Source organism: Toxotes jaculatrix, chromosome 2 (genome assembly GCF_017976425.1).
Source record: "Toxotes jaculatrix isolate fToxJac2 chromosome 2, fToxJac2.pri, whole genome shotgun sequence".
Classification (NCBI taxonomy): domain Eukaryota; kingdom Metazoa; phylum Chordata; class Actinopteri; family Toxotidae; genus Toxotes; species Toxotes jaculatrix.
The window spans coordinates 19,964,635-19,989,813 of NC_054395.1; the positions used below are offsets into that span (position 1 = coordinate 19,964,635).

The following is a 25,179-nucleotide window of genomic DNA, read 5'->3' on the forward strand; positions in this document are numbered from 1 at the left end:
TTAGCTGATAGAAAATTTTGTCAAATATTCGTCAGTTTCTGCTTCTCTATTGTGAAGATTTTCAGGTTTTTTTTTCTGTCATATGTGATAATAACCTGAATATCTTTGGGTTTTCGACTGTTGGTCGGACCAAACAAGCAATTTTAACACATCACTTCAGGCTTTAGGATGGTGTGATGGCTATTATTTGCTATAAATAAGGGGAGAGAGAGTTTTGTTCAGGTTTATAGACTCAAGGATTGATCAAGAAATAATCAGCAGATAAATAAACACAGTAGGATAGCATTATTTTAGCTCATAGTCAACATCTGGCAGAATGATAATGGTTTTTAGTACCACCACCTCCTACGTCGTACACCAGGGGTCAGCAAATAGGCTCAACCCAGCGCTTTATTAGAAACACCTGCTTCCTCATGCAATTATCTAATCAGCCAATCATGTGGCAGCAGTGCAATTCATGAAATAGTGCAGATACAGGTGAGGAGCTTTAGTTAATGTGAACAATGTGATCTCAGTGACTTTGTGGCATGACTGTTGGTGCCATTTTCAGTGTTTCTGAAACTGAGGCTCTCTTTGGATTTTCCCACACAACAATCTCTAGAGTTTAACACAGAATGGAGCAAAAAACAACCAAAAAAAAAAAAACATCCAGTAACACGGAAACGCCTTGTTGATGAGAAAGGTCGGAGGAAAATGGCCGGACTGATTGGAGCTGACAGAGAGGCTATGGTAACTTGACCACTCAGAATGAACAGCATGTCAAACCTTGAGACGGATGAGCTACAACAGCAGAAGAAAACACATCGGGCTCCACTCCTCTCAGCCAAGAACAGAAATCTGAGCCTGCAGAGGAACAACATTGCCTGGATTTTTTGAAAAATCCACATTTATGCTGAGGCACGCAGATGGTAGAGTCCGACATGAATCCATGGACCCAACTTGCCTTGTGTCAACAGTCCAGGCAGACGGTGTTGGTGGTGTAATGGTGTAGGGAATGTTTTTCCTGGAACACTTAATACCAATCAGTCATTGTACTGAATGCTACAGCCTGTCTCAGGATTGTTGCTGACCATTTTCCTCCTTTTATGGCCACAGTTTACCATCTTCTAACGTTTACTTCCAGCACGATAATGCAAGCGTCGTCTCACACTGGGAACAATGACTTGAGTGAACTTCAGCGGCCTCCCCAGTCACAAGAACTGAATCCGATAAAACACCTTTGAGATGTGGTGGAGCGGGAGATTGGCAGCATGAATGTGCAGCTGATAAATCTGCAGAAACAAGGTGATGCACTCATGTCAGCGTGGACCAGACTCTCAAAGAAAAGCTTCCAACATTTTGTGGAATCTACAGCACAAAGAAGAAGTGATGCTGTTCTGAGAGCGAGGGGAGGAACTACCCAGGATTACTGTGGTGTCGTTGTGCTGGGTGAGTGTATATGCTGTGTCCTGCTCAACAACACTAAATATGTAACTGAATTATCAGTTTATCTTTTAACAGTACATTACAAGGGCCTGTTTATTGGGAATTACACAAGCCTTGTATTAACTCTGACTTCTACTGTAGATTTATGAAACATTATGTGGAAGTTTTGATTACTATTAAAGGACAAGGCTGGTGTCTTTCCACATTTTTCTGACTGTCAACAAACCCTCTGAACAAGACCAACTTTGTTAGTCTGTCTCTCAGTGCTCTCAGATTTCCCTGCCCCGTCTGGAACAATCAGCCTGTAGTCGAGTCAGATTTTATTTATACAGCCCAATATCACAAATTTGTCTCAAGGGCCTTTCCAGTCAGTACAGCATTGGACAGATAGTCTTTGTCCTTAGGCCCCTGCATAGGCCCCGTTCACATTTGTTGTGTTTGTGAGTATTTAAAGTAGCAGGACGATGTAAGTTGGATTGACTGAACATAAACTACAATTCCCATGTTCATTGTAATGAAGCAGCAAATTAAAGGTACAAAGGTGTGGCTCATTTATGTGCTTTTTAATCGTTTTTGGACAAGAATGGAGCTCTGTGGCATATAGAAATAATATTTCATGCTTTGGCTACACAGACAATACCTGTTAATGGAATGGAATCAATTTATTGTTGCTTTTGGTCTTTTTTTTTTTTTTTAATGGGATTTGCTGACAGCAAGAAAAACAGAATATCACCAGCATTATCCTTTAAACACCATGTGAAAGACCTCATAGGCCAATGACACTCGGAGCCACAATTTTATTACATTCTGTTTATTCTGCAAATACCATCTGTAAAAATTATACATCAAGCCTAAGTATGGAACTCTGGTAAAAGTTCACAGTTCTTTTACAGTCAAATTTATTTCATAAGAAAGTTCCATAAAAACAAATGTACGTACACATCAGTGACGTAAAGAAGAAGCACTTGATGCTACAACACAAACCAGATTCCATATAGTCTAAATATACTGTGTCGTCTTTTTTTTTTTTTTTTTTTTTCTCTTTAATTTTTGTTTTAGACACAACAGGGTGCTTGCCCTCTTTGGATGAAACAATTCCAGACCTTTTCCCGTTCTGAACAATTTTATGTTCTATTTAACCAAAGAGTATGCACAGATAAGAAATGAAAAGTGAGTACAAAGAGATGTCCAAAAATAACTTCAAGACACAATCAAATGAACATCAGTGCTGTGTTTCACGTAAGATGCTAGCACGTTTAGGGAAAGCTGCAAGCACAAAGTCAAAGTGTGAGAGTGCATGGTGGTGGGGGAAAAAGGAGTATGAAAATGACACAATGGAAAAATGAAGGTTCTTTTGATTTACTTTAAGGCCTTGGCAAGCACCCTGTAGCAAAGAGCTGTGCAGTTTTTCATTCCCAAATCCGAACTGTGAACAGTTTCTCAACACAATCCTCGTCTGACTGAAGGTTGACCTGGTCGATAACCGTCCAAACCCAACCCCCTGATAAACATCTGCTGAGGTCTCATTCTCCACCACACTTCTCCCTTTTTTTCCTCCTCTTCTTCTTCCTCCACATCTACCCTCGTCTTTTTAAATTTTTTTTTATTTTTTATTATTTCTTTCCATCATTCCAGCAGGCAGGCGGAACAAACACGGCAGAAAAATGCTTCGCCCCTTCCTCCTCCACCACCACCACCTCCACTCCTGCACTTCAGTTTCTACTGGAACCTCTCTCTGAAGGGAAAATGGCGGACGGGAGGATACTGGAGGAGGGTGAGAGAGTATGTGTGTGTAGCAGAGCGGTAGACAAAACAGGAGAAGGAAGGCAGGGAAACTGGGTGGGTGGGTGTATGGATAGATGGGGGGGGGGGGGGGGGGGGGGGGTTCGTGGCTTTAGCGTCCATCTCACGTAGCGGGGGAGGTCATGCCTACCTCTAGGGGTGTGAGCGAGAAGGAGAAAGAGGGATGGGTGGGGATGGTTTCAAGGTCCATTTCCATCCAGTGATCCTGTTACAACAGCATCTGCCATCTTTTACTCAGGCTCCCAACAAAGACCACCTGCGTTGTGAACTCCATCCTCAGACAAAAGGCCTCTTCAGTCGGTTCCTGTAGTGATTTAAAAAGAAAGAAAGAAAAAAAAAAAAAGAAATTAAAGATCCATCAGCCAGAAAACACACTCCAGAAAACATGTATAAATTTCCCTCCAAGATTATACAGTGCTCTGGTGTCAGGCACGTATTTGTTTGAAACAAACACCTGTCACAGCATGCCTCATTAGTCATAATTATGATCATTGTGTTTTTGTATGTTCCACCTTAACACTTCTGTGTCACCTGAGAGACAATTACACACATTACTGTGGTGATTCATTCCCCATTTATCACCATTTAAGCCAAAAAGAAAAATCCTTCTGCAGCCTAAATAGTTACCCATACTTGATTCTTGATTTTATAGCAGGTCTAGTTCAGGGCTTAAATTTCATTGGTGGCTTAATCACTTAGTTTATCCAAATAAAATTCATCCTCCAAAAACACGCCCCCCCCCTCCCCCAAAAAAACAAACATTTTATTTTAATCAATTAAACACTTCTCAAGCAAAAACAAAAAAAAAACCTGTCTAGTTCCAGCTTCTTTAATGTGATGATTTGCTGCTTTTCTCATATCATATGGGCAGTAATGCATTACTGAGTAAGACGTTACAGTAATGTGACTACTCTTTTCAGTCATGAGTGGTGTAAGGGATTACAATTTGAAATTCAGTGACATTACAGTTACTAATCCCAGAAACCCTTTGACATTCGGGGGAGTCTTACCAAGACTTTTTTTTTTTTTTTTTTTTTTTTTTTTTTGTTTTAGAGTTGGATGATGTATAATTGAGCAGCTGAGTTAGGATCTTCTGGAGAGCTGTGTGCAGATGGTCAGTGAAACCCTGAAATTGTGGGGCTGCCTGCTTGTTAAACTGCAATGTCTTGTCTTCTGTTTCATGTTTTAAACACAAAAGATGCGACACATGGTTGTGGAGGATTTGGAATTGCCTAAAGGCACCTTTGACGGAGCTGACAGCTGAGTAACGAAAGTAAACTGCGACAGTACTTTTGCTGCTGAGTAACTAGTAAATGTAATTCGTTTTCAAGTATCTTGCCCAACGCTACATCTGTGACAGTGAACTGAATATCTTGAGGTTTTGTATTGATAGTTGCATAAAAGGAGCAGACTGAAGATGTCACCTTGTGCTCTGAGAAATTGCAAATGTCATTTGATTGCAGATTATTCAATAGTGAAAATAACAGCCATAGTCTGGTTACAGTGTGTTACACGCTGCATGTATCGCGCTAAAGACGACTCTACACATGAAGCCTACCTTTAGTAGCATTCACAGTCTTGTCAGTTTTGGCGTCCTGTGCCTCTGTGGCGAGGCCACACACCGACTGCTCCATTTTCTCCTCCGTTCCTCCTCCTCCTGGCTGCGACTCCAGGGGGGAGGATCCCGTTGTTGGTGGCTCGGCCGTCACGCCTGGTGCAACTGGTCTTGGTTCTGTCGAATGAGCAGCAGCAGTTTGTTCCTTCTGCTGGGGCAAAGAGGCCTTAGTAGAGAACCAGTGTCGCACTAAGTCCACTGTTAAACCGCTTGCCTGAGCCAGTTCCTGCAACTGTGCAGAAAGAATAATCTGTGTTAGCTCAAAGCTCCACATTAAAAGAACAGGCCAATGCCAAGGTTTGGCAAGGAAGAAACTGATTCAGTAATATCAGCGACACAGCAATATTTTTCTAAAGTTAACTAGCCATTTTATTAGGTACATCTAGACAAGCTAATGTGATCTGGTACAACAACTTGGCCACATATTCTTCCTTTACAAAGCTTTTAATGGCCAGGTTTTGTTCCAGGGTGTTAGGGCACCTATATGTTCATTACTGACGTTGTGGTCAATGCATTTCTCATTTTCCCTCCTCGTCTTTGTAAATCTTTCCAAAAAATTAGAAAGACCTCTCAGTATAACGCATTATAGTTCAGCACCGCCGCAAACTACAACTGCAATAAACAGAGGTTAAACACCTTTTTGACAGCGTCAGTCAAAACTTAACTTTATCATCTTTATTAAAGTAGAATTTATGAGCTGTTGAATTGGATTTCATTAGATTTACTCAGTAATATAAAAACCCCAACGTATTAGCACTGTAATACTCATCCTGACCTCCATGTGAGAGCAAACACATAATCAAATACACAAATACACAAATAATTTACCTACACAGAATAATCAGAAAAAAAAATCTCTTAACCTTTTTTCTTTCATACTTATTGATACCACAGTTTTGCACTTCCGTGCTGATATGGCACTTTAATATCTCAGCATGGGATCAATTAAGCTGATCTTGTTGGACATAGGAAGTCTTGTCATGTTTGCAAGTGACCCACTGAGAGCAAAGACAACTGTAAGCTCCTTCACGGGCTAAATAAATAAAAACAAACTTATTTGTGTTTCAATGCACAAAAATCAAACAAATTACCACACACAGCACAAAACGAACAAAAGAGTAGCTGGTAATAAAACACATTCAGCTCAGCTCTTTTCCGGCAACATATTGAAATCTTGAACTAACATCTTCACTCAAGTCTCGCTCAAAGTGGATAAAATATCCATTTTAAAAACGCATCTCTTGCAGTTTAAAAATAAATTTTAATGTGATGCTTGGCTGAATTTTGTCTGTGCAGTCAAAGAGCAGGTTACACTGAAAGAACTGATTCAAAAAAATTCAAACTCAGAAATCAGACATCAGTGAAACACTGGTAGATTTTTCTCAAACAAAAAAAACAAAAAAAAAGTAATTAATTTGTCAAAATCAATCGCATTTAGTTAATTTACCAAAGCAGATTTATGGAGGATGCTGCCAGCCCTGATTTACACTTACATGCATTTAGGAAGTGAAATTCAGAGGTTTTTTTTTTTAAATCACTTGTGTGGCTACAAAGCAATTTGCATGTAAGCCCCCAAAATAAACCTCCGTCCAAAACACAGAAAAACAACTGAAGCAGTTTTGTAGCAGTTAACAATGTGCATTATTCAAAGCGTAAAACAAACAAACAAAAAACTATAGCGTCAAAAAGAGAGACTTCGTGGAGTAACCTGTTTTTTATTGTAGCCTCTCAGGTTTTAGTTGTTCAGAGCTATTTAATTTTTCTAAGAAAATGTGTAAACACTACTTGTTTCTGCCAATACCTGTGACTCCTCCAGCCTGCCGTGGATGCTGAGGTGGGCCTGGAGGACCTGTGTGTTCCCCTTCTGGAGATCCTCCTCCAGAGCCATGGTCTGGTACGCCTCCAGCCACTTCAGCTGGCCGTTCTTCTGCACGTAACGGCAGTCCCCAAACCAACGCACTACTTCAGGTCTGGGCAGTCCAGTAGCTGAGATGAGTTCATCATACTGAGTAGCGCTGGGCCACTGGGTCCGAGCGTAGACTTGTTTGAGCAGGTGAAGCTGCTCCGCTGTCTTCTTACCTCGGATGGCTGTGGGTTTGGGTGAGTGGGATGGTTTGGGTGTTGGGGTGGAGGACTGGGATGGTTTGGGGGTGGAAGATGGGGTGGGGCCTGGGGAGGACGTAGGTGTGCCGCTGGACTGAAGCGGTAAAGCAGGGTTATCCAACGCTTCACCCTCCGCTTTTCCATTGGCCTCCGTCACCTTCAGCATCTTCAGATTTATTTTAATAGGGTTGACTTTCAGTTCTCCTGAACCGTCCTCTCTCTGTCGTTCCTCCCCATCAACCTCCATGTCCTCCTCCTCCTCTCTCATTGCCCGCTCTGCCTCCTCTTTCTTCTTCTCGGCTGCCACTCTCTTCCTCCTCTCAGCGAACCAGCCGTGGATCTCCCTTCTGGTCATCTTGGTCTCAGATCGCAGTCTGTCCACTTCTTCTCCAGGTGGGTCGGGGTCCTGGGCAAAACTGGCCTCTAGTGCCTTTACCTAGACATGGTACAGGTATGGACATTAATTGATTAGCTGCTCAACAAGAAAATGAATCCGTAACACTTTAAGATAATTGTCTTAAACAACAAAACATTCTCTGCTTCCAGCTTCTCCAATGTAAGGATTTGTTACTTTTCTCAGTTATATTTCATTGTAAAGTAAATATCTTTGTGTTTTGGACCACTGGTCAGACAAAAGAACACGTGAAAATGTCACCCTGGTGTCTATTAATTTGCAACAAGCATTTTTCACTATTTTCAGGCCTGGTATGTACTAAATGATGACCTGATTAAAGAGTAACCACTGATGTGTAAAATCATCTCAATTTATCTGATTAATTCAGACTTTGTGCAGCTCCTTCTGGACCCACAAATGGTTTTGTATAACTATTTTTTATACATATGTATTAGTACTGTCCAAGACCTGTAGACTTTGATGTGTAAAATCCGTTTTTAGTTTGCCTTTAATTGAAAAACAAAAATATTCAACAGGTTAATCAGTGATGAAAACAGTGGCCAGCTGCAGCCCTCGAACTGAGTAATCACATGGAAATCATTTTGTCAACCTGAACATTTTAGCATTTTATATTCGCGGCTTGTTATTCACCAAGAGCCTCACCTGGTGGGGTTCTCGCTCCTTGTAGCGGATGGCTGTGAAATCAGGAGAAGGTGGTCTCGGGGGTCGGCGGGAAGGTGTCGTGGGTGAGGTGGGTGTCTGTGATGCAGTTGGACTCAGGGGTGCAGAGCTGTGCTGGGGTGTTTTTGCACCAGAGTTGCTGCTACCTTCAGACAGGTCGACAGGGTTGGCACTGCCTGCGGCGCCGCTCCCTGGCGTACTCGAAGCGCTCCCTGTTCCAGCTGCAGTGCCAGACTTACTCTGTGCAACCGTGCCGGTGCGTGTACCTTTGAGGTTGCGAAAGTGGTAACGGCGGTCGCTGAACCACTTGCGGACCTCTCGCACTGTGAGCCCAGTCAGAGCAATGAGGCGGTCGACCTCCTCCTGGTCGGGAAACTGGCTGACCTGAAAACTATCCTTCAGAGCGTTAAGCTGCTCTTGAGACTTCTTGCCCTTGTAAAAGTTGGGGTCGAGGAACGCATTAACAAGTGTCCGGGAGCCAGGTGTGCTGCTCGGAGGAGCTGCAGGAGAGGGAGAGGAAGATTTGGAAGCAGGGGAAGATGCCTCCTCCATTTTGATGCTTGGAGAGTCACTGGTGGTGGGCTCAACATCATCTGTGCTTGTGTTAGTTGTGTCACTTTTGCTGCTGCTACCATTAGTGTCTTTGCTCCTCTGTCCATCACTGCCAGTTTTGCTGTTACTGGTATTAGGTCTGCTGTCTGCTGTGTTTTTGCTTTCTGTGGATACTTTGTTGTCACTCTGCACAATGCTGGTGTTGTTGGCTTTACTGATATCAGTGTTCTTAGCATGGCTGGTAACATTACTATTGCTCTTGTCATTACAGTCTGCATTAGCACTGCTGTGTTTACCATTGACATTGCTCACCCTACCATTATTGTGATTACTGCTTCCAAGACTAAGGTTAATGACACTAGCTTGACTGCTACCAATAATGCTGCTAGTGCCCCCTCCCCCACTCCTACTACTATTACTGCTGCTAATGGTGTTGCTCCCAGCACTGCTGCTGCCCACTGTTCCCACCACCATGCTGATGCCTTTGTCTGCCACCAGGGCAGCGGCAGGTCGGGCCTGCATCATGGGGCGGGCTGCTGCCTGGGGCTTAGGTGTGACGGCCAGGGCCACAGGAGCACTGCTAACCTGGATACCGTTGGCCATTACAGGCTGTGTGACAATTACCCCTCCTTGGCTGACAAGAGATCCCTGCAGGATATGAGGGATCCCAGTGGCTCCCAGTGACGCAGGCAGGACTGTGATTGTGTGCTGGGCTGGGCTGTGGTGACTCTGGGTCTGGTTCTGTGAGCTGGAGGGTGCTGTCTGGATGATGGTGTTGAACATCTTCCTCCTGGCCTCCTCGATTTCCTCAGGGGACCAGCTGATGCCCTGTTTAAGTCTCTGTGCCGTGAACCAGATCTTAATCTGCTCTTCGGGGAACTTTGTGACCACAGTCAAGTAGCAGAGCTCAGCCTTTGTGGGGTATGGGAACTTACTGAAGGAGGTTTTCAAGAAGGAAGAGGAGTCCATGGAGGCACTGTAGGTTGGGATGCTGCTCAAAGGAATCATCACCTGAGAGGGGGAAAAAAAAATGTGCCAACAAGAGCAGGGGATTATTATGTTATTTGATCTTCAGTTATCTTGAAAACAGTGGGACACAAAGTGGAAATAAAAATATTTACCTTGGGGAGGTTTTTGGAAGAAGAAGTCGAGGAAGTGGAGGAAACATCTGAGGAGGCTGTGATTGCTGCAGATTGATGAAGGCCTCTGTTTTGAACAACTGAGACCACCTGTAGGAATCAGATATAAAAGAATCTAAACAAAGATTCCAACTCAAATCAAAACAGACTTTTCCAAAACAGCCAAACTAAAATATAAAAAATTAAATAGAAACAATTACCTACCTGTGTGATGGGCGTTTTGAGCATTGGTAATGCTCCAGAGCCGTTGACTATCTGGATTGCTGAGGGCAATGTGACCTTGGAGGTTCCATTGTGGACTATTGTGGGGACATGAGTGACCGTCGTTGAAGCAGTCTCTTTTCTCTCGACCTCTCTAGAGGAAGAGATAGAGTGAGGGTCTGAGGAAGACTCTTCGGAGACTTGGTGGGACACCACTATCCGTTTAGGCTCCGATTTGCCCTTCAGCATCCTCATTATTGGCGTTTTGGTGATGGAAATCTCATTATCCTTCCCCGACTCTGTCCCAGTTACCAGATTCTGCTCCACCACAACCCTCCTGTCCCTCTTCCTCAGCTGTAAAGTGGTGTTCAGAGTGCTGGGGTGGACCCTCGCATTGTGCAGGGCCAGCCCCTCAAACTTGGGCGCCGAAACCCCACAGCTCACACAAAAGAAGCTGGGGTCTGCACGGAAGTCTGGGTGCCCGGTGTACACGTGATCCAAGAACAAGTTAAGGTCATGGGTTTCAAAGTTACATGGCTTACAGGTGTAAGTGCCAGCACCGTCTTTGACAGCGTCCCCTGCCTCTGGTTTGGAAGACTCTCCAGGGTCTAGGGGGCTGTGCCTGCTCCCTCCAGAAATCCTAGACTGACGGAGAATAACAGGGTCCTGTTCAACCTCCTCTAAAGGGCGTATGATCTTGCTAGGTATCATACAAGGAGTCGTAGACTTCCTCTTGCTGGCCATGGTGTAACCACAGAGTGAGGAGGGTTGGTTTAATGGGTGTGGGTGGGGTGTGAGTGAGAATATGAGTTGTTTCTGGTTTACTAGAGACCAGCCGTGGGGGAAGGAGGACAGCAGGACTTGTCCATAGGTCCACTTGCAGTTCTCACTGCAATTTTGAAGTAAAACCTGGAAATGAGAGAAGAGAACATGTTTTAGTCCAAGTAGTCAGTCACCATACAATATGATACACCCATAACTCGTTGGATAGGTTTGCATAAAATGTTTCCTTTCAAGTACAAATGAGGAGATAGGAGAGAGAGAGAGAACAGGAGAAATAAGATGAGATATCTTACCCTATTCTGTACAAGCAGGTTTCTACTCAGCTAGGCAAAAATCATGCAGGGCTGGATGCTTTCAAGTAAAATATCAACAGCACAGGTAATAATAAAGGCCCTGTAAAAAGATTCAGCTGAAGCCCTTTAAATCCAGAGCTGCTCGTAAATCTTTAATTAAAAAAAAAAAAAAAATTTCAAGTCTTCCCCTCAACTCTCCTGGCTATCTCTTTTATGAGGGCATTCAAACAAGCTCAGTCTGCTTCTTCACTAAAGGCTTTTTGGGAGAGCTCCTGTCCTACCCCCTTCTTTCCCCTCCCCCACACAACTCTGTCTCACTTCCCCTCATTCAGACACACCCCCACAGAGAGAGCACATTCTGTATTTTTTTTTAATCCAGTGTCTCTGTAGCTTCACTTAACACCTTCATAAAAATTGCCACAGAAATACTCGCTTGTGAATGCGTTGCTTAAGATAGGGTCTACTTGACAATTGTGTAAGTGGGTGGTTCAACAGATGTTCCTTGGAAAGATGGCGTTCTCTTTCCCAACAATGGTACAGACAGAAACGCACAACCTGGGCAAATGAATAGGAATCTTAAAATTTTCGATTCACCTCTTGATCCCTTGTCTCCATGCAAAATGGCGAAACTTCCTGTGAAGTTTTCCCCTCCCTCTTTCCTTTGCTCCCTCTCTCTGACAGAGAGGTAGTGATACAGTATTGGAGGACAGCTCTAGGGCAATTACTCTCCCAATCACTCTGCGCCGACATGACACCTCATGCACAGAGAAGCGAAAACTCACAAAAAGTTCAAAGGCTTGCAGAAGTTCAACAGGAAAACCTTTAAAACCTCTATAAGTCCAACCTCTCCCTATGCAGACACATTTTTACTAACAAATTCAAACCAAACGCAGCTTTTCTAGTAGACAGACCCAATCTAAAATAATCTTGCCGTTCACATGCACAAACAGACCATTTCCATGCAAATAGTAAACTTGTGTGGGACTAGTTTCAGACTGAGCATAACCTCTTTTTGCAAAATGTTGCTGCAGCACCACCATCTCTCTCAGGTGAGCAGAATACTCCAAGTCACTCTAATCATACAATAAATCAGCCTTTCTCCAATCAAAGTTTGTTCAAAGGCAAATGTTTTCTTTCTCTTGCACCCACAAACACATACACACACACACAGCCTAGCTTTGCCACAGAAAGGTCATGGTACATTAGCTCAAAACCCAGTTAACCCTCACAGGCCTGGGGTGTGACAGATGCCCTTTCACACACTAACCGAGCAAAGGTATACAGAGTTCACTCCTCTGCGTTCAGAAGCCTCCAACCTCAGTTCCAGTTTGAGTCAACAATAGTATCTTAATCTTCAGTTTATCTGCAGTCTACATATCTTCACTAACTTTTTGTACTTTCTTTTTAAATCAGCACCATAAGTAATCAAGCAATAATGTGATCCTTTTTTTAAGCCTGAGATGAAAGCTTAATTGGATTATGGTCATCTCTGCCTGTTTTTCACCACTGACAGACCTCTCTCTTTGGATCAAAGTGTGAGGGGTTAACAGGCAAATGAAGTTTGCTACTGTGGAGGGAACGTGATGCCCCTTGTTCCCCCGTGCACCCCCCAGAGAGAGTAACTGCCCTTGGCTGGGGTTGTTGTGCACCCCTCCTACTCCCCTGCCATTGAGTTCTGCATCAGGGGGCACTGCTCTGCCAAGGCAGGCTGGTCACATGACCAACACAAAGGCTTATGGGTGGGCAGTCTCAGCCATCCATCACGTGGTTCTGCTGGGTGTGGGTGGGCAAGCGAGAGGAGAGGAGAGGAGAGGAGAGGAGAGGAGAGGAGAGGAGAGGAGAGGAGAGGAGAGGGGAGGGGAGGGGAGGAGAGAGGAGGAGAGAGGAGGAGAGTGGAGGAGAGGAGAGGAGAGGAGAGGGAGAGCGAACGGGAGAGGAGAGGGAGAGCGAACGGGAGAGGAGAGGGAGAGCGAACGGGAGAGGATAGTGGGGGATGGGCAGCTGGTTTGGGGTGAGGAGGCGAGGGAAGGAGGGGTGTTAACTGTCGTGGAGGAAGCACTGAGGTGTTTCAGTGAGGAATTTTCCTCCCTGATACCCCCCTCCAACCAGCCAACACCACCTCACCCCACCCTGCCAACCCCCGCTCTTCAACGCCCCCTTCTTGCTCCAAACTACAATCACACAGTCCTCCCCTCCTCTCTCCCTCTCTCCCTCCCTCCCTCCCTCCTTGCTGCACTGCAAAGCCTGGAATGTTCCAACCAGAGCTCTTCAGCCAGTGGACATAACCTGGAGTTCAGCTTCAGTGTCTGCATGTGGGCACACATGCATTTCAGTGCCTCATGCAAAATAATTAAAATCACTAAGAAGGAAAATAGCGAGCACACAGGGTGTCAGAGTATTCATGCATATCGACAGCCGTTAAGACTGACAGATTGTGCTACAATACCAACAAAGTTTGTGTTTCACGCTGATGGCATGTGAGACATCAAAAACCACAACTGCATGAACACATCTGCAGATAAAAGTTGAACCTCACACCGGCAGAGGCCTCATACAGGTGAGGACTGAAACAATGCACAATGCAAGCTGGGCCATTGTTGGTGAGTCGAAATGGGCAGCTCATGTCTCAGCAATGCTAGGCTCAGACGAGCCCTGTTGACTCACAGGCATGAGCGCATCGGCCAATAACTTTAATTTAAACGTGGCACATACGTTGACTGACCATGTGGTGATGGTGGGTTTGTGTCTGTTATATGTGTCAGCATTTGCATGTGTGGGTTTCCTGTGAGATAGAGAGTGGAGAGAAGGGAGGTGGGGTGGGGTAGGCGGGGGCGCATGTGTGCTTGCGTTTGTGTGTGTATGTGGTGTGTGTGGGGGTGGCTGCCTGCATGCCTGTGTGTGAGGCTTGTTTACTAAGGTAGAGAGGCTGCCATTTTTCCTGTGTGTGAGAGTCAGAGATCTCCCAGTGACACACAAAGACAATGTTTTTGTCCTCCTGGTTCATAACCTATATTACCTACGCCTCGTCAATGGCTCAGCACGGCATGACCTCCTTTCATCCACGAGCCTGACTCTTGTCTAGGCCTGGGCTATATCCTCTGAGTACAGGCCAATAATAGCAACTCACACACACTAGAAATCCTACAGCTTGGCCTCGTAGCGTAGCCACAAGCTAACTGCACTACTCATCTTATTAACTAGCCAAGAACACAGGTGTAGTGCTGTTATCTGTGTGTGACAAATGCTCTCTTTACTTGGACAGAGAATAGGTGTACATCATGGGCAGTCCTTTCCTGGTTTGCTCCATTTCTTGCTTCTCCTCTCTGTCTTTTTTCCTCCCTCTTCCCCCTGTCTCTTCACCCTCACTCCCCCTCCCTCTTCCAATCGTCTCTTCACCCTCTGCTTCCCCTCCCTCCCACCCACCGTTCCTTCTTCTCCTCCCTCTCCGAGCAAGTTTGGCCCAGGGAGACAGGTCGGCAGCGCCACTGGTGTGTTACTGTCCCCATGGCAACCACCTCCTACCCCCTCTCTCTCTCCCTCTCTCCCTCTCTCTCTCTCGCTTTCCCTCTCTCTCTCCCACCAGCTCATTTCTCCAAAGCACATGCGTGTGGGTAAACACGCACAGACATGGTTACTCAGACCCACACGCATACACAACTCCTATGCCATCCAGTCCCTGGCTCTAGAGGAGCTTGTTTGTTCCACACACCCCTGTGAGTGGTATTTGGAGAGTCCCTGCCCTGCTCCTATTTCAGTGCCTCCCTCACGCGGTGTTGATGTCTCCCAGCTAGGTGTGGTCGCCATCGTCAAGGCACGCTATTGGTCAGAGCTGATGCCGTCTCTTCCTGTTAACTCAGTGCCCGAGTCCCTGTCCAGACATCTGCCTGGGCCACTGTTCCCTGCTCTCTGTGGCTCCTGTGTGTGGCCTGTAGCGGCCTGAGGCATGCAGGGCTCCTGCATTCACTGTAGGCAAAGCAGGCGTGGATACATAAACAGGCCCTAAATCCTGGCAGATGCTATCTCTTCCAGAGAGAATTGAAGATCCACCTCTGTCCCTCAGTGAATTCAAGATAATTATCAAGTCTGCACCAGAGAACAAACCCTTCACCATCTATGAGTGTGTTCCAAAACACAAACTCTATGCTTTTTTGTCCTCTGTATCAAAACACAAATCCTTCGCCGTGTTTTCTTCTGGCTTAAAACACAAGCACCTTGCCAGTTACTTCATTTACTCCCACCTTGAACAGACATGGCTCCAGCTAACCTCGTCCTGTCAATCAACTCCAGAATTTCTCATACCTCTGCTGACAACCACGGTTCACCACTCTGAAAAAATGCTTACACGTTTTGTGCGTCTGAACTTCTTTCCACACCCGTTTCAATTCTCTACACAATACTGGCAACATAAAGAAAGCCTCAGTGACAGCGTTCCTTCAGTGTCATTCCATCTGCTCCTGAGACCCATCTGGGCTGCTCTCAGGTCAGGGAGCGGAAGGCTGCGTGGGTTGCAAACGGCTGCATTGCTGTGACCACTGCCAGTGCATGCGTTAAAACTGGGTTGCTGAGAGGGGAGGGAGAGAGAAATGGCGGAACACCATGCTCTGTGCTGTCCAACCTAAAATGGCTGACATCACAAGCTGTTAACCAGCCAAGCAGAGCAAGAGGCTGCTACTGCTGCTGACCCAAACCTACTCGCTCTGGACGTGTGAGAGTGGATCACTCTGCTCTGTCCAAAGATTGTGAAAAGGTTCTTGAGCAGCAGCTGACTCTGTTTTTGTGGTCACACTTGGTGGAGATCTGCAAGTAAATTGTCATTACACGGGTCAAAGGGAGAAATTAGGCATAAACTCACCGATGAAAAGTCATCACTGAGGGGACAGATATACAGAAAGAATCACTCACTTTTATTACAACATCAGCTGATCATTTGATGTTTAATAAGAAAATTAGTAAAAGCTAAACAAAAAAGACCTGCGATATGTGGAATGAACAAAAGTACAAGGCCCAAACATGATTTCAGTAAGTGCTGTACTGATAAATCCTTTCATACAAAGCAGCTGAACCTGTGTCAGCTGCAAACTTCAAACTGAGGGAAAGAGAAGGAGAAAGAGGGGTGGGAGGTGGCGATGGGAAGGGGGTGGGGGGGGGGGGGGACTATTCAATGAGATGTACAGCCATTGAGCTGAGGCCACCAGCACAGCAACGCAATGAAATACACCAACATGAGGCACAACAACAATAGTAACAGTAACAGTAATAATAAAACTTTTGTACAGCTGTTAGGAACATCCAAGACTGATTATTCCTTCTATCCAAGAAGAAGTCTGATACAGCCAAAGTGAGTGTGTTTATTCCCATTGTGATCATCAATAATAGTACGCAAACTGTTTTATTCTAAGAGTAAAAGGTGTACCGTGGGTGATAAATAAATAGCTGGATTAAGCTGCATGGCTATGCCTGGGGCTCACGTAGGCATCAGACACAAATTAGCTGTCTGGGTAAGCTTTGCTCTAATCCCTGGAGTCACACACACACTCATGACAACACTGACATGATAAATAACCAAGGCAACAGCTTGCAAACGCATATAACGGAGCGTTAGGCAACATGGAATAAAGCATGAACTCTGCTTATAGTTTACGAAAAGTGTGACAGCCTTGATTTTAAACCGGAATCTGTAAATACCAAAATTAAATAAACATTTTTATTAGATCCTGACAAAAAAAATGTAAACAAACAAAAAAAAAAAAATAGACATAGGCCTATTAACACAAGCTTGTGGGAAAACCACAGTAAATTACATGTATAATTTTCATAGGGCAACTATGAAAAACAGTATTAGTCATAACTGATTGGAGGTCACGGTGATTTCTAACTTCTTCATTCAAAGCTCTCACTGAAGAAATGGGGAAATTCTGCCGGCTGCTAACGCGAAAATCTTACAGGTCTGACTTTCAAATAAACCGACAGCATCTAGTTTCAACTGCCATAAAAACAGTGCTTTTAAGAAACGTGAACAAATAGCGGTATTTTGTGAAACAGCACACAGTGGCTGGACTGTAAAGCTAGTCCCTGAGCGCAGCGGCGTCAAATATTTCCGAAAATGATGCGTGTTCTTCTTCCGCTCAAGTTAGGCGGAGTGAGTCGCAACTTAATGGGCTTGTCTACATTATATGTTGGAAACACTAACCAATTCAGAGCGGAGGAAAAGGCAAGCCCCCAGCCCAAAAAACTACTCTCTCTCCCCCCGTTGGCTGTCGCCATTTTAAGCAGGCGACATGCAGCTGGCCAGTACCGCTGAGCCAAAGCGCAGCCCGCAAAGGTAAGGCTTCACAATAGCTCACACAAGTTTGGGAAAGGTGAAACACTTGTATTAATGTGTATCATAAAACCACACTCACCTCGCTTTGTCGGAGCTCAGTGTATGCAGCGCAGGATTTAAAAAAAAGTTTACAATGATATGGGCTCACTGGAGCCAGAAACTGACGGGAGGTTTGGGCTTCACTGATGGCAACTTATAGGTGTAAGCCCCCTCTGTCCATCGGCTGGTGATAAGCGTGACACTGGAGCCAGACCGGTCCCTACAACGGCCCCCCTTATTTTGCGCTTGTTTATTTCGAGTGGCTCTCAGTGTTAAAGCAGGCAGTGAAGGGGAGGAAAATACGACGGACGTACCGAGGGAAGAGACGGACACGTGACGCAGACGTCACTGACGGTGGAGTTGGCGTGAGAGCTCGAGCTCCGCCGCGCAGAGAGCAGAAGTGAGTCAGACATCCCGTCCTGACTTTGACCCAGCACAACATTGGGGGTCGCGGTCAGGTTTTCGATATGGGCAAAACCGCTCACGGTCCCCGGCTAGAGGCGATGTTACAGCTACTCACACCTGTCCCCCTCCCAGGTGACCTCTCTTAAAGGGATAGTGCAGACATCATGTCAAAAGTTACCCCACGTTTACCACCTCAAGACAACAAAACAATCGCTGTTCACGTAGAGAAAGGGCTTAAACATGTACTAATATACAAAAATATTAAATAAACTATAACCTGTCATTCACAGACACGTGTCCTAATTAATCAGAGGCCGGTCATGCACCTTCACACCATCCATCAAACCTGCAAACATAAGAGCAAATTTTACTATCATGCACATGTAAAATATCACCAAATTAAACTTGATAAGTTTAGAGAAGTTTCCAAACGTTAAACTACCAGCTGACACACCCTCATAGATGGGAGGAGGAAATATTTGCAATGGTTACTTAACAGTGTGCAAGTAAATGCTGAATTAAATGTAAAAAATATATAGCAGTTTAAAGAGCCTACGGGAAAATGTATTTTGTCTTGTATGTCTAGTCAACTCTGGTTGATATAAAGGTGGTTGACAAACATTTTCCATTTCATCACAGTTCAACAGCACCACAAACTACAGCCTCCAAAATGATTGATTATTGCAGGGCTTTTATATTTAACTGGGAAGTTGTCAACAAGTGTTGACTTTGACTTCCTCAGACTACTTTCCTTCTCCATGCACCTCGGAAATAGACGAGGTTGCGTCAGAAGTCCATACTTTGGATGCAGTTGATATGCTCTAAAAATCCACCCAAGCCGTCAGAAAGCTGTCAGAATGGACTGCTGTGAAATGGCGGTTCTTGCTTTTCCAAAACACAACTACAATATTTCACATTTAAATCTACTCGAATGAAAGTAACATTTTAGAATAAAAAGGTGGTCCCCCTACAAAAAGCATATGTACCTGGGAAAGCTTCTCAGCTGCAGCAGCAAGGGCACGTGGTTACTTTGCACCTCATCTCACTGGAGTATTAATACCATTGCAGATACAGATTTCCGCAGAACACATCAGGTTCACTGTAACTGTAAACTGCAAACACATCATATAAGCCTATTCTGAGACCATTATTGATTTTCCATTAAGCTGTGTTTATTATGCATGCATGCAATCAGACTCAAATTAAACACGATGACACATCCCCCACATCTTCCTGAATGAGTCAGTGCTCAGTGGGTCAGTTTTAAGATTCAAAGGAGAAGCTAAATACATGTTCGTATCTCATATTTAGGGGATTTTCAGAAAAGACCTTTATAACTACATTTAATCCACAATGTGCAAAACCACAAATATGTCAAAATACATACAGTGCACACACTAGTGTTCTGGAGTTTAAAAATATCTTGAAATATAATTACGGTCTTTAGATTAGCACAAGTGAGTTTATTTTTTCATAAATGTTGTCATTTTATTCTATTTAATTACTAAAAGATATCTTAGATTTTTCTGTCATGCAACTAAATTGGTTTCACTGCAGCTTCATTTAGCCCGTGATCATATTTTGAATCCACTGTCAACTTAATTTTGAATGTTTTAACAACAGACTCTTTGTCTGCCTTTCCTTGCCATCATAGATAATTGCTTAAAGGTTCATATTTTATTTGTCCAATTGGTTTTAGGACTGGGGCTATGTGAGAGCAATTAATTAAAATGTTTGGCCCAATCCCTTAATTTACTCTACTTAATTAGTAATAAACCAGTTCAGTTAAAGTCAAATAATTATGGCTACCAAGTCATGATGAGGAGAGGATGGGGTCCGGTAAGACTCTGGGTGGAAAAAGCTTATGAATGAAGCCCTCTGCTGGACAGCTGGAAGAACAACAGAAAGACCTCTGACAAAAAGATCAAGAGGTCACATAATGAGAGGAAACATAGTGTAAGTGAGCATCCATTAAGGATCAGTATTACGCATAGCCATATCATTTCATGTCATTATTTCAAACATTTGTTCACTGATTTGTTCCTTAAGTAAAATGTATAAAGTCTGCATCTTGATTTGTTTAGTCAATAAAAAACAATGTAAAGGTCAGACAAACCTACTTAATGAAAATAAAACAATTTAACACATTTGTGACAGTGGCTCCAGCCTTTTTGTCTGGTGACCTCTTAAAATGAAGCAATGTTTTATCTGAATAACTGACAGCGGCCTGAGGATTTAAAACATTCCATTATTTCACAAGAAATGAATGAAGTCAGAAAAAAAGTCTAAATTTTAATGGCAGAACAATATATTTCCTCTTTCCTGCCTGATTAATCATGTCATTTTATATTTTATTTCTAATTGTTTTCTTCTTAATTTCTTCTTAAATACTACATTTATTTTTCGTCAGTAATGACATGTAATGTTGTATATATTTATTTAATAACAACAGCTTCCCAAGAAAGGACATTTGTAATGAAAGCATAAATTTAATGAACACACTGACATCAGTCCACGGCAAATGTCTGTCTGAATTGAACCACTTGATGATAAGAGCTGATTTAGGGGCAGAGAGAGAATGATAGAGATCCTTCAAATAAAAAAAAACACATTCAGTACCTACATGGGAGGGAAAAATGGCACTGCAATGCAAGAGCCACAGAGCGACACATTAAACCATACAGGGCTTGCGTTATCAGAACTCCACCACTGAGGGTCGCTGTGAAATTTATTGTATCTGTCAATAGAGGCGCAGAAACGTCGCACTCTCTCATTGGCTGTTGGTGGCTGGGGTCAAACAATATTGCGCATGCTCAGATGGCCTTCTACGGTTAGCGACTGAAATCTGTCAGATCAGCGGAGCGTACATTCCTCTAATACCTTCAAATATTTCATTCTGCTGTCAACTCCTGGTCAGTGCCCGAGACTTAAATCTAGCTCGAGGTGTCATCGGATTTGGATTCTAACTTTTCGACGTCCGTAGCCGAAGCAAACAGCAAAGAATGACGAGCAGTTCAAAGCGGAAAGAAGAAAGTCATCTGCTGAATGGGGGTGTAAAACAGTCCACATGGAGCAAAGCCTTCAGCAGTAACGCTGTTTGGGAAGAGAAGGTCAGTCACTCGCCCTTTTTATAGCCCAGCAATTGTATTGTTGTATTTGTGCTCCAAAGTTATAAACGCAGCTAATTTATTGCCATGTGTTCATAAAGATGGCTAAGTGGAGCTAGCTGCCATCCTAAGGATTAATATGGTTTGGCTGGATTGCCTTTCATATCGAAAGAAATACCATTAATTCTCTCCGGTTTGGGCTTTGTCCAAAACAAAGCAAGGGAGTCGACGACTTTTAAAGAGTTGCTGGGATTTATGTCTTCCTACTCATTGAACTCAAGAGACTTAAGATTCACATAATGTTTTCTCACACCAAAGCGTTTTGCTTTTAAGTGGTCTAGAGCTAGGCTGCAACCAACGATTAATTTAACTAATTGTTTTTCTTAATTTTTTTAAGTTGATTGTTTAGCCTGTTGAAAAATGCCCATCAGTTTCCCAGAACCCAAGGCGACTTGTTCAAATTGCTTTTATTGTTCGACCAGTACAGAGATAAACGGGAAAAATACCTCACATCGGAAAGACTAGAGCTAGAAAATGTTTGACATCTTCACGTTACTTTCATGATTATTGACAGGTAATTTTTTGTGGTAACATTACCACTCTTGCTTACTTTCTGATGTTGTGTTTAGATCTATTACCCCATCAGTTTATGTTTCCCCAGCCTTAACCCCAAACACCTAACAGTAGCAGTTTAACCTGAATTAAGCTCTTACCCAAACCACAGAGGTCAATGCTGCAGGAGATGCTTTTTGAAGGAGAAACAGACTTTGACACAAGACCGGTGACACATTCTCTCTGTTTAGTCAAAACACTAGATTATGCATTCCTGCTGTGAACAGTTAATCTGTGTTTTTAGGAACTAGAGCTAGAGTAGCACTGAGTACCTGCATCAGGGCTTGATACGGATATACTTTTCCATCACACTTACACACAGACCTAAAATGAAGTTCTTATTTACAAAACATCAGAAAAAGAAAATGAAATCATGGATTGTAATGCACCACTTGTTTAATGTTGGTTGTTTTCTTTGAGTCAAGTTTCTGTGTTATTGTGCTTTTTGCAGGACGAGTTTTTAGATGTGATTTACTGGCTCCGACAAATTATTGCAGTAATCCTTGGTGTGATATGGGGTGTTGCACCGTTGAAAGGATTTCTGGGAATAGCCATGTAAGTGTTCTCTACATCCTGTCAAAACCTCATGTCTTTCACTAAGCCTCTTCATATTTGATTTTCCCAAAAGAAAACACTGAAACACTGAAAATCTAACATCTTTGTGTGTTTGCCCTGTTAGATTCTGCATCATCAATGCTGGCGTCCTTTATGTATACTTCAGCAGCTTTCAGCAGATCGATGAGGAAGAGTATGGTGGCACGTGGGAACTCACCAAAGAAGGCTTCATGACATCTTTTGCTCTGTTTCTGGTGGGGATGCTAATATTTATGGAAACACATAGACTTTTAAGTTTAGTAGCTATTTGAACAACATTGTTACAGTTGTAAAAAGTTATTCACATACTTCAGTGGCATCTTATGTCAACCTATATTCTAAATTAAAAGAAACCTAGCCTATACATTTTTTTAAATTTGACCAGGATTTTGATGGTTCCAGTCCAATTTGTTGAGACAGATGTAATAGCCTGCTTCAAGCTTACACTCACTTAAAAGCTTAAGAATATAATATTTAATAATAATTATTCCACTCTATGCAGACTTTAAATGGTGGACATGACAGTGCATCAGTTTTCAGATTGGTCCTTTTGAATTGTTAAGCCATTCCATTCCCCACTTTTCATGATTTAAAAAATACTGATCCGAGCTGAAAAAAACGAGTGAGTATTAATGTAATGGTTTGTTTTGAGATTCATTACAGCAGTAACATTTAGAGAAATACCTCATGTGATAACAGATGTGACAATGAACACACTTTCAAGCTCTTAAGCCTGTCTTAAAACAAACTCCTTGTTTGTATTTCCCACAACTGTGCTTGGTGTGGTGCCAGGATAGTAACATAAAAAGGGAATTTTGTGAGGACTAACTTGGGAAGGGACCTACTTCATTTGTCTCAGACAGCTGAAGCCTCAAAGAACAAAGACTATTGATTATGTCCCAAGTCACTTACATTAGATTCGCATTAGAAAAGGGTTTCTCCTTGGCCGGTATGGACAGGAGGAATGATTAAAGTGACAAAAAACTGGTTTAGAGTACATACAGACGTGCAAATAGTGTTTTAAGATCGATTGAAAAATTGTAAACCTATCCTTTAATGTCTTGTGTATGTATGAACATACTGTAGTTTCATTTTATGAACTGAGTGTAGTGTATAATAATCTTGTCTTAATACACGTGCTACTCAGCAAATTATATTTCACCATATAAGTCAATGTTAAATGCAGTTTTTATGCTTATTGCAGGTTCATGAATTTTCCCTGTCATGCCATAACATGGCAGATGACAGTTTTAGCTTTTTGTGGAGCATGTGATTTGATCATTAATGTCTAATCTGTCATTATTGTTTTTTTTCTGTCTTTACCAGGTGGTGTGGATAATCTTTTACACAGCTCTACATTTTGACTGAGGGGAATCCATAAGACACTAAATACAAACATTTCTGTTGAAGCAAATTGTCAAGACACAGGAACTCCATGACTTTAGGGGTGTCAACGCTCCTACATACAGTATGACTCCTCAATGTGCAGTGCATCATGGGAATCCTAGTTTGAATAACAAGATACTGCAAGACCACCGTGATGAACATGTTTGAATACTGTCTATCTCTTTTAATTTGAGGGTTTCTTTTTAAGGCACTCTCCAGTACACTTCCCATTTGTTTTATTTCCTTCCTCACTTTATTCCCATCATCTCTGACAAAACGGTAAAGATACAGAAAGCAGTTCAGCTGAAATTTGTTTCAGTTCAAATTATATTGGAACAGTACCTTGATGTGAAACAGAAGGAGCTTTCTCTTGGTCAGCTTACTACAGGTCCTTTCTTCTGCGTTAGAAGAGTGACATCAACAGATTTTTGACTGTACAGAACCTATAAGTGCATTTATCCGAGTTTACTGGTCATGAGCTGGTCACTCAAATTACATGAACGGGGCAATAAAAACAGTCTTGTCACACAGTCATTACGGTTCAATCAGTCCATTTGTGTAAAGGCTTACCTTTGATTTAGGGACAAAATGCACCACATCAGATGTATTAAACTACCAGTAAGAGATTCTGTGTAATTAAATTTAACCCCAAAATTATATGTTTAATTTTTTGAGAAATGAATACGGGCTTGATAATTATATAAAAAGTGACATGATAGTAAAGCATTGTTAAGGTTACCAGCTCCAGTATGTCTTTTTTTTTTCATAAAAAGTTATGCTCACTAGATATAAACTAAGCATTTTTGAATAAAATCTGTCAATTGTTATTTCTTCTAAAGGGTCTGGTGTCCAAGTAAATGTGGGAAATTGTTGCTCACCACAGCTGAAACCTAATTTGTGCTAATTTTAACATCAATCAAATGCTGGTTGTAAGATACACATATCAGCCGATATCCAATCCCAATGCCAGTATCTGCCAGTGGTATCGATGCGCTGTAATGTCAGTCAGGAACTAATGACCATCTAAGTTATCTGTCCATCTAAATTAATTTCTCAATGCAAAGAGGAAGGAAAAATGCATGTTGTGTTCAGATGCAAATGTTCACAGATTTAAGCGAAAACCTGGTTTGTGCACTGCCATGATTTGCTGTTCGTATATCTAGATGTCATTTATTAATGGCATTAGTTAGAAGGGTAGAAATAATTTAAATTTATTGTTTTCTCACGTGTAGCTTCCAGATCAAAGTCTTACCTGTTTTGGAATTAATTTAAACTTGTCTGTACATTCTGTGCAATGTCCCTTTTGTCAAATCCACCTTGTATTACACAGATTTATTTGTACTTATGTTATATCTTGTTTGATGTAACATATTTCTCAGTATTTTATAGAGAAGAACTTTTAAAAACAGTTCTTGCAAAGTTATTGTAATGATACTGTTATATTAGATATGCAGCTGGTGTTTGAAAGGATTGTATTTTCTGATCAAATCTTTTGGGAATCATTAAACATGGGCTTTATTTGGCCTCCATTTTCAAAGAGATGGGATTTTTTTTATTGAAATGCAGAAGAAATTCAATTATGTCGCTTGATTCATTCGGGTTTTTAAAAAAAAAAAAAAAAACATTTGCATGTGCCTTGATGGCGTTACTAAGATGCAAATTTTCCTTTCACTATAATTCCTTTTACACTGCATATTATGGCTACACCTAAGGGTTATTTTCATT

At 42.7% G+C, this 25,179-nt stretch overlaps 2 protein-coding genes across 4 annotated transcripts; one reads left to right on the forward strand and one right to left on the reverse strand.

The window, feature by feature from the left end:
- Nucleotides 1-2,444: 2,444 nt before the first annotated feature.
- Nucleotides 2,445-17,801, reverse strand: zhx3 (zinc fingers and homeoboxes 3). Of its 3 annotated transcripts, none has more exons than XM_041058462.1 (7): nucleotides 17,665-17,801; nucleotides 9,917-10,822; nucleotides 9,695-9,802; nucleotides 8,004-9,584; nucleotides 6,645-7,382; nucleotides 4,787-5,075; nucleotides 2,445-3,532 (listed from the first exon to the last, which is right to left on the reverse strand). In XM_041058462.1, exons 1-7 carry the CDS (start codon nucleotides 17,761-17,763, stop codon nucleotides 3,522-3,524), a joined length of 3,732 nt encoding a protein of 1,243 aa, XP_040914396.1. In that variant the 5' UTR covers nucleotides 17,764-17,801; the 3' UTR covers nucleotides 2,445-3,521. The 3 variants fall into 3 exon arrangements, with proteins under 3 accessions (XP_040914396.1, XP_040914405.1, XP_040914413.1); XM_041058471.1 differs by lacking the exon at nucleotides 17,665-17,801 and adding an exon at nucleotides 17,391-17,621; XM_041058479.1 differs by lacking the exon at nucleotides 17,665-17,801 and adding an exon at nucleotides 10,990-11,033.
- A 2,758-nt stretch (nucleotides 17,802-20,559) lies between these two features.
- Nucleotides 20,560-24,989, forward strand: rab5if (RAB5 interacting factor). The gene is made up of 4 exons (XM_041065926.1): nucleotides 20,560-20,865; nucleotides 21,926-22,029; nucleotides 22,154-22,283; nucleotides 23,395-24,989. The coding sequence occupies exons 1-4, from the start codon at nucleotides 20,758-20,760 to the stop codon at nucleotides 23,434-23,436; spliced, it is 384 nt and encodes a 127-aa protein (XP_040921860.1). The 5' UTR covers nucleotides 20,560-20,757; the 3' UTR covers nucleotides 23,437-24,989.
- Nucleotides 24,990-25,179: the final 190 nt, after the last annotated feature.

Bases quoted from the DNA above. Each gene is read 5' to 3' on its own strand.
- zhx3 (XM_041058462.1), bottom strand. From the start codon at position 17,763: ATGTCTGACTCACTTCTGCTCTCTGCGCGGCGGAGCTCGAGCTCTCAC. The intron at 9,585-9,694 runs GTAAATATTTTT...TCCCCCTCTCAG, and splicing joins CTTCCAAAAACCTCCCCAAG to GTGATGATTCCTTTGAGCAG. The intron at 7,383-8,003 runs GTGAGGCTCTTG...TACCATGTCTAG, and splicing joins AGGAGCGAGAACCCCACCAG to GTAAAGGCACTAGAGGCCAG.
- rab5if (XM_041065926.1), top strand. From the start codon at position 20,758: ATGACGAGCAGTTCAAAGCGGAAAGAAGAAAGTCATCTGCTGAATGGG. The intron at 20,866-21,925 runs GTCAGTCACTCG...TGCTTTTTGCAG, and splicing joins ACGCTGTTTGGGAAGAGAAG to GACGAGTTTTTAGATGTGAT. The intron at 22,030-22,153 runs GTAAGTGTTCTC...TTGCCCTGTTAG, and splicing joins GGATTTCTGGGAATAGCCAT to ATTCTGCATCATCAATGCTG.